Genomic DNA, 8,907 nt, shown 5'->3' with positions numbered 1-8,907 from the left:
TTTGAGACTCCGTGATTCTATATCTTTCTTTAGTGAGCTAAGTGATTTGGACTACTTACATGTTAAATACATTGTCTTGACAAAAGGTTATTAGATCACATAGTAATTACCTACTATTGCTTTTATGTTTTTAATCATTTGTGCTTTCAAAGTCCTTTCAAGTGTCATCAATTTGTAAATGTGAATTTTATAATGCTTCCAAAATTGTTATCATGCAAGTTGCAAATGATCACATGAAATTAGTTGTAGCAGTGTGTTGTGTTTAATATTTTTTTTTACAAGAAAAGAGAGTGCAAGCTTCTCATAGAATGGTTTTAAACCCAACCTTACAGTCCATCTTGAGGATTGTTGCATGCCAGATAACACACATGTAGGAATGAACTCCTATTTTGGATATGTGTGACTTCCCCCTCCTTCAGTTGAAACATAGAGGTATTTGGAAAATCCCTATCACCACAATTGGCTTTCCATTATTTGTGTGTATATTTGAGAACACTATGGCATGGCACTGGGCCATTTTTTACAGGTGCCCTTGAAGAAGATTGATGGAAAATCTATGCAAGATTGCTTCCAAGATTTTTTTTTTCCAGTTTTTGATGAAAAAATGCCCAAAAATGGGCATGCCAATCGTGAAGAGTCAAGCTTCCGGGGCAGCATTAAGTTTTGGACGGAAGAGTAAGGAGTTGCTTCTATGTTTGATAACATTGTGGCATGTTTATTTGCGTATTTGAGAACAAATGGCATGGCATCATTAAGTTTTGGACTGGAGAGTAAGCGGTGCAAACACTATGGCATGTTTGACAAGGAACTCGAAAAACGTATGTGTTATATAGGAGCTACAGTTACTAGAGAAAGAGGATGTCAACGGGAAAAGGGTGATAATGGCCATGTGGTTGAAAAAACAAGTGAGCTGATGTAGCTTCAAAAGCACGCTATAGCCTACGAGGCTATTGGAGTTTGGAATGGAAGAAATTAGGTTGGTTTTGTCATTGTATTGGGAACTTGGAATGACTTGACAAGAGACGGCTTCTTTCGTAGGGCACACCAGGTTGCCCCACGCCCACCATAGCGCAGCCCACTTCTCCAGGTAGCGATAATCTTGGCCAGCATAGGGCCAATGATGGTGGTGTGGGTGGGGTAGGGGCGGCGGGCGGGGGCGGGGCTGGGAGGTGGGTAAGTGGCTTGCAACTTGCCCGATACAATGCATAGGAGCTGTGGGGGCCGGCGCTGTATGTGAAGCTGTGAACGCAGGCAAAGGTAATCATGAGTGACGCTGGGAGGGCGGGGGAAACAGACGCAGGAACAGCAGGGCTGGGCTGGGCGGCGTGAGGCCGGACAAGCAACTGGCCGCACTAGCAATCATGAAGAGGCTGGCCAGGGATGGACGGGGCCCGCCACCTCAAAACACCGACTCTTGGACCTTAAGACGAAGAAGAAAACATCAATTTTTCTTTGCTGGTGGCACCATGGCAGTTGGGACCCCCTCTTGAGACCTGTGACGACTGGAGGTCCAGGATAACGGGTCGCAGCCAGTCAGTGCGCGCCACGTGACCACCAACTTCAAGACGAACCACTAGGGGACAGGACCAGACAGACATGTCCAAGCCGGGGACCCGCGACCCACTACCAGGCGCGTGGGCTCCACCCCTCCGCCCCGGCCCTTCTCTTCCCTGCTTGCTCGTGCGATCGTGAGTCTTTGAGTTGCCTACCACCTTATGGCATCATCATGCATGTGAACAATCTGTTAAAAAAATTAAAAAAATATTACATTTTTTTCTATGTGGTTTTTGACCTTTACCCTTTTTTTCCCGTATGTGAAAACTAAAAACAATTATTACACATTTCTCTATGTGATTTTTGAGATCTCCCCCTTTTTTTTTCACCCACCTCCTCTGCCATGGCCATTATCCTTAGCTTCAATGGTGGCATTATGCGATTGCTTCCTTTTCAGTGATGTCTCTTCAAATATAGATTTACCTTTATTCACTTACCCATAGTCAACTCCCCTCCTCGCGTTACTCTTTATGCATGTACACATAAAAGCTTACAAGGTTACAACCAAGTTAGCCACCCCTTTTAAAGCCTCCACGTCACGACTCGCACACCCCCTAGCGTGCTGTCCCTTACACTACCAAGCTTAATTTTTGAGGGTCGTTTTGGTTCTAATTTGTGGGTAATAATATCAAGCTTTATTTGTGACGGTCATTATTGGGCCTAAAAAAAAATACACTTGTGGATATCAACCTTGGCTATCCATCATCAAAGTTGGATTTGTCCTTCAAAAAGTTAAAAATTATATGTACATTCTAAAGAATCAACCTTGGTCGGTCAAAAATTCTAAAACGTATGCACTTTTAAATAATTTATTGTAATTTTTGGTAGGTTTAGAATATTTCTTGCTATGAGACGAGGAGGGAAAAAAAAAGTTCAAAATGCAAATCAAGCCCATACGAACGAGTACGTGACGATTGGACTTTCTAGCCGTGTCTTTTTGGTCAAGTTAAGGATTTTGCCACCATTCTGCTCCTTGCGGCAACGCCCCATCCTTATGATGGTCTGTAGCCCTTTATTTAACCTTTTGATCCTTAGGTTTTGAATAAGGAGATTAGAAGGTGCAACACATGGGCCACACATGAAAAATCCAGTAATTCAAGGAGCTTCCCAATCCGATTGATTAAGGTTTTCACGATCCTCGATGCAAGCACATGGCGGATAAAATTCCGCATCCAAGTTATGCTCTTTTTAATCATGAAAATGACTATTTATTCCGCCGGTGAGGCGGTGACCTTTTTAGGCCCAGTTTTTTTTTTCTTTTCTCTTTCAAAGTCGGACGGACTCCGACGTTCACAAAACAACAGCAATGAGCTGAGAGCTGTATTTGATGGAGCGGACAAAGGATTTGAAAAATGGGGTGCGCTGTGCGCGTGATTGTCTCCAATGACGGGGCTTTGAATTGATATATTAGGATAGTAGCTCATGAGTAATGTGCCTTAGCTTAAGTGAGGGCCCTATATACGAGGTGTTCACACGAAAGCAGAAGTCGCTCTTTTTCGACCGTGGAGCGCTTCACATTAGCGAAAGGACCGTTGGCTGTCCTAACGGTGTCGCGAGGACTCTGCTATTTAGTTCCCAGTCCCGGCGCCTAACATTTATTCTTGGAAACTCGGCTAAGTGCTATGCCAAAAATCGAACAGTTGCATTTTCCTTCTGCATCATTATATTAGCATTTTGGCGTGAGAATGCACCGGTCGGATTTCATTTAAAGCTCTGCGGCTAAGTGAACTCGGCAATGCGATTGCCCTAAGAAGCACTAGCGTTGTAAAAAATACTCGCAATGAGGTATTGCAAAGGCGACCTTTGATCCTCAAAGGTGCGATCACAGTTTTGCCCACCTTTTTTTAATTGGAAATTTTGCCTTGGCATAAATAGGAGTACTTGTTTTACATAGAAAATGGAGGTTTGCTGTAAGGTTCAATATGCTGCTATGGTTTCTGCTGTCGTGTGTATAAAAGGGCACGGTAGGGTGCAGTGATTTCCTCGGTTGATGACCTGAGGTTTCGTTACTTTCTACACAAGCTTTAAAGAGGGGGTCCGATAGGCAAACGTGTGCATCTCGCAGCTCGAGAAGTTTAGTGTGAGGCTTGAGCACAAAACAACGCGGGTAGCAAAATAACAACGGTGTCCACCGTGTGCATGGTACTCTGACACAGCAAGTCATGAATTTGGAAAGGGGAAAGCCATTGAGCTTAAATGAGTGGGAATCACAAGTGGGATGATAAAAAGGGCACGATCAAATTTGTGTGGGATGTAATTATAAAAAGCATGATTAGGCGCGATTTTATCCCAAGCTATTTAAAAGAGATTTCTTTTTAGTAATGAGTTGGGTGGAGGCGGAGCACCAACACGTGGGCACTACACAAGGCTCGAGTTTAGAGTGTGCACTGTGCGCACCAATGGAGGGATGTCGCTATCGCGGGGCCCGCGGCACTGGAGAAGGTGGTGGGGTCCGTTGGCTGAGGGCGGCAGAGCGCATGCGCCGCAGCGGCAGGCAGGTTGCCTGCTACGCGCACTGCACAACTCAGCGATAATGGCACTCTCGTATCGCGACGTGGCCATAAGATACCGATGAATATTATGCCATGTAGACACCTTATGTTGACGTTGCTTGCCAGGTAGGCCAAGTGAATGATGTGTTGCCCGCCCAAGTGTTGGAAATGGAGCGAACAAGCAACATCCACGTACACCTACAAAAGTCTCGTTGTTAAGGCCACCTAGCCACACGCTGCTGCTCGTCGTCTAGCTCACGAGCTCGCAGGGTCTGTTCACGAGCGCGGACGTTGTTAGGTTAGCCTTTTTTTTTGCTTCCCCGGTTGCACAGTCCACCTACGCCTACTACCACACTACTGGTGCGTCAATCAATCAATCAATCAAAAGAGGAGGGGGGAGGTGTATGTGTATGTGTGGGTGCGCTCTCACGCAACTCTTTCCACTCTTCTCGAGTTCTCACTCTCTCTCTCTCTCTCTCTCTCTCTCTCTCTCTCGACCTGTCTATCCATCCATTGTATGACACCCCCCGCCTGGCAAGCAGCCTATAATACACAGTCCTCTCTGTTTTTCATCTTTCTTCTTGCAAGCCTCTTCTTCTCGCACTCTCTCACTCCACCACAATTCACCCCCTCTCTCTCTCTCTCTCTCTCTCAAAAACTCCACATCCTCACGCTTCTTCTTGCATCTTCTACACACACGCCCTCTCCGTTTACCCTATCTTCAATCTGCTTTTGTTTCCTCCCTTCTTCAAAGCAGCCGGATTTACTCCAAAAAGAGGTAATTGCCATCTCGTGTCGCCTCCTCCTTCCCTATTGCCTCCTCTCCCCCCCCTTCTCTCTCTTTTGGAGATCTCGAATCCTTTCCACGTTTCTTTTACGCCATGGACACCACCATATTTCGTTTCCTTTAGTGTTTGTGTGGCTCCCTGAACTAACAGCCCTGATCGCGTACCACATCGTCTCTGATGCAGACACTGTGCGGTTCAAATCTCCTCTTGGAGATTCTGCGCTCCTCTTTTTGCCCCCCTCCCACGCCCTAAAAGCTTCCTCACCGCATCACTCCACCTCTGCCCATTTGGGTTTTGCTACTAATTACCATTCACAAGCTTACCCTACCTATAGCAACTCCTCCTGCGTATCTACATAGACTATGGTTATTCTCTTGAGTTTGATACGTACCCTGAGCTCACCGTTCCAGTTCCAGCATTTGCATGCTTCAATTGCACGCTTAGATTCATCATACTTAGTGCTACTTAGAGCTCAGAGCTCAGAGCTGGAGCTCAATTAGTTTCAAAATTCTCAGTAGGCTATATACCTTGCAATGGCAAACAACACATGATTAAAAGCTGTTGGCATACTGGCAAGCCATAGCTTCCCAACAAGCTCTTGCACACTCATCCAATGGCAATCCCTGGCTTTCTAATCAGTAATTAAGTGAGCTTATTCATTTGCACACGCACTCTTGAAACAAGCAATAATAATGCTCTTTATAGTCTTGTAGTTGAATGGTAAAGTTTTTGTGCAGGTAATTACCCACAATGATGCTGCAGCAGCAAGACGCAGGAGTTAAGCCTCCAGATGGGCTTAATAATAATACTAATACACCACACATCGTGTCTTCTTCGAAGTTGGGGAGGCAAAAAGGCGGCGGCAGCAGCAACCCGGCGCCCGACCAAGCGCAGAAGTGCCCGCGGTGCGATTCTCTCAACACGAAATTTTGTTATTACAACAACTACAGCCTGTCGCAGCCACGCCATTTTTGCAAAAACTGTCGGAGATATTGGACCAAAGGGGGCGGTCTGCGCAACGTGCCTGTCGGAGGGGGATGCCGGAAGAACAAGAGGATGAAGCAGAGATCGCCATTGGACGCCACCTCCCTGGCCTCTCTGGCGGACGTGGAATCTGGAGCGTCCAATATCTTATCGTCCATCAACTGCTGTCCTCCCTTGCAGCTGCCTACCAGCTTCAGCACCCCCGGCCCTTCAACGGGCTCTTCACTAATCACAGAGTTGGCCAATGAAAGCCACCGATATGGCCTAACATTCTCTCGCCTCCAAGAGTCCATACGTATGGCAGATCAATCAGGAGCCATCCCTAGTACGCAGGGGCTTTTCACACTCGGCGCCCAACCTCCCCCCCTCATGGGTACCCTAGCCCCCTTTGATCCCACCTTCCCTAGCTTATCCTACCCTAAGCCAGATCCACAAGCCATAATGTACCACCATCACCATGGATCTGAGTTAACCCCATTTTATGACCATATAAATTCCACAGCATCCATGCCACCCACATTAGATCACCTCTCTAGCTTCAGCTCCCCATCCGCCCACCATGTGAACACCAGCAGCAATAATAACTCTAATATGGACCCCCAACTAAGCTTAATCCATCCCAATCATTTACCTATGCATATGGTTAATGATGGTGGCAGCCACCTTCATGAAGATCAACATGTTGCAGGTGGTGGTTTTGAAGAAGAGAGTGCAGAGATTAGCATGAGGAGAAGCAAAGGCAAATTCATTCTCTCTTCATTATCAGATTGGCAGCAAGGGCCTGCTTCGGAGAATCTCTTTGCATCTTCTGCATCAGCGAATGACAGCAGCCTTTGGAATGTGAGCTGGCCGGAGATGCATGCAGCTTTGGCTGGCTCCACCACAGCCGGAGCCATGCTTCATTAGTGCCTGATCTCAGATTAATTCCTTAATTAATCTACGGTATGTTCCTCTAATCATTCCCAGCTTCGTTCATACACTTGGATGGTTGGCTGGCACGGGGCCCGTTTTTTATAAGCAGCCTCTACAGTCCCCCTCTTCGGGAGATCACCCATCTACTTAATTCTTACTTAGCCAGCTCCTAATCATCATTAAGGTCTCCGGAGTAACATGAGCCTTACCAATGCGGAGATTAATTAAGGGTGGCAAAACCTTCCCTAATCATGATTAACTCCCGAACAACACAGTTTCTGGAGGATAATTGCTCTATTAGCTCTGCCACATCTACAGCCAATGCCTTTGAGATCATGTGGATATCATAAGCTGCCTGCAAAGTCAGAGGTTTACTATAGTTTTCTCATGATTTGCTTTCCTTAATCTTCTGCGAGCTTCCTTAATGCTGTAATTAGCCCTTCTAATCTCTACAGGTTCTATACAAGATGAGTGTGATTTGGGTTGTTAACCTCTCTTTCAACATTAGAGGCCAGTGCATTCCTTCTGCTGAGGGGTGGCGGCCATGTATAATGTCCATGTGCGCACTGCAAGCTGCAGACCACATAGTACGTTGCAAAATGCTGCATCGTTTTTATTATTTTTTAAAAATATTCCTCTGTCCTTAGCTTAGTCATCTGGCTGAGGACAAGGTGACTGACATATATTTGGATTTATATAAAACTCTCTTTTTTTTTTGTAATTTTTTCTTCTCCCTCTCTCTTCCCAAAATTTGCCAGGAAAACGCAGAGATGCCGAATTGCTCAGATTGTTTTTTTTTTTGGTGAATGGGCGGAAATACATATTAGTGTAAGGTTTTTAAATTGTAAGGTTTTTAAAAATATAGATGTAAGTTCCATATCTCATCATTTTTAGGACTAACTTGGGACTTTCATGTGTAATTCTTTCTACAAATCTTAGTTATGCCCTTATTGAAGCTTTAGCGAAGTTGCCGATGGGAAATGTCTTGCATATTTATGAAGTGCTTCCTCTCATGAGCATATTCCTTCTCTATCTCTCCACGTTTCGATGAAATGGTTAAATTCAATGATCATTTATGAGCATGGATGCAAGCATCATGCTTATAAGAATTATTTGCACCATGAGGGATTCAAGCAACTTGTGTTTACCTTGCTAGAGTGATATGGGTCAAGAAATTGCTCCAAACATCTGGCAAGTGCACTCTTTCTCGCCACCCCATTGTAGATGCTTCACGAATATACATGATGATCATAAGAGTTCTTGAAAGCATGTGGCCCCAGTAACATTATGAATGCGTGCTATTTATGTATGAATGCGTCAGTAACATTATTTTTGTGTGCTACTAATGCTTTGTGCAAGTGCACGCCTCCATTGCTTACAAGTGTCAATGGTAGTGATATAGAGTGAAATGTCTGTGCTTAAATTTGGACCTCCTCTTCATGTAATAGTGTATAAGGATCTCTAAGGAAATAAAACATAACATTCACATTTTGCATTTGCATGTGTATAAAAGTGGACATGAAGAATCAAAAGTTAACTATAGTGGCAATGATTTATCCCATGATGAGTCTCAAGAATCTTGCAAAAGTTGGTAAATGAGTGGTGTTTTCTTAAGTGAGAACGGTAAGAAAGGCACTAATAATTAAAGTGGTTAAAAGGACTATGGTGTAGAGTGCAAAGTCTTGCTAGCACTTGTAATCTCATAGTTGAAACATGCAAAGAAATGTACAGGATCACGTATGCCGTAAAAAAGGTCAATTATGATAAATCTTGGTCAATGTGATCACACTCTTCATGACTAAAGCTTAGAATGCAAAGTCTTGTTCACACTTGGTACATGGCCTCTTGATATACATCAATTCTTCCACCATTGGCTTCCATAGATCAAGTTGTGCACTAAAAATTGAGGACTTGTAATGTTTCTTGAATTGGTATACGTCAGTTCTTCCTCCATTGGCTTCCATATATCAAGTCATGCACTAATAATTAGGAACTTGTAATGTTTCTTGAATGTAACAATTCGTTCACTTTTCAACCATCTAATACATTACCCTTCCACCATTTGCTTAACTAGTGCACACTCTACTGAGATCTTGCACATTTGATTGTGTAGTCTCCATGAATATTAATGGATATTGGCATTCAAAAAAGTACTTAGGGACTGATAATTAAGTTAC

At 44.3% G+C, this 8,907-nt stretch overlaps 1 protein-coding gene across 2 annotated transcripts; it reads left to right on the top strand.

Annotated features, from left to right (window-relative positions):
* The first annotated feature begins 4,421 nt into the window (after positions 1-4,421).
* On the top strand, positions 4,422-7,451 carry LOC147618114 (uncharacterized). Of its 2 annotated transcripts, none has more exons than XM_086775354.1 (2): positions 4,422-4,824; positions 5,572-7,451. In XM_086775354.1, the coding sequence occupies exon 2, from the start codon at positions 5,585-5,587 to the stop codon at positions 6,722-6,724; it is 1,140 nt and encodes a 379-aa protein (XP_086631480.1). In that variant the 5' UTR covers positions 4,422-4,824; positions 5,572-5,584; the 3' UTR covers positions 6,725-7,451. The 2 variants fall into 2 exon arrangements, with proteins under 2 accessions (XP_086631480.1, XP_086631481.1); XM_086775355.1 differs by lacking the exon at positions 4,422-4,824 and adding an exon at positions 4,846-5,480.
* The last annotated feature ends 1,456 nt before the right edge of the window (positions 7,452-8,907 follow it).

The sequence above is a fragment of the Cibotium barometz genome, chromosome 35 (genome assembly GCF_041138505.1).
Source record: "Cibotium barometz isolate CiBa-2024 chromosome 35, ASM4113850v1, whole genome shotgun sequence".
NCBI classification, from domain to species: Eukaryota; Viridiplantae; Streptophyta; class Polypodiopsida; order Cyatheales; family Cibotiaceae; genus Cibotium; species Cibotium barometz.
This window is presented reverse-complemented; position numbering and strand designations above follow the sequence as displayed.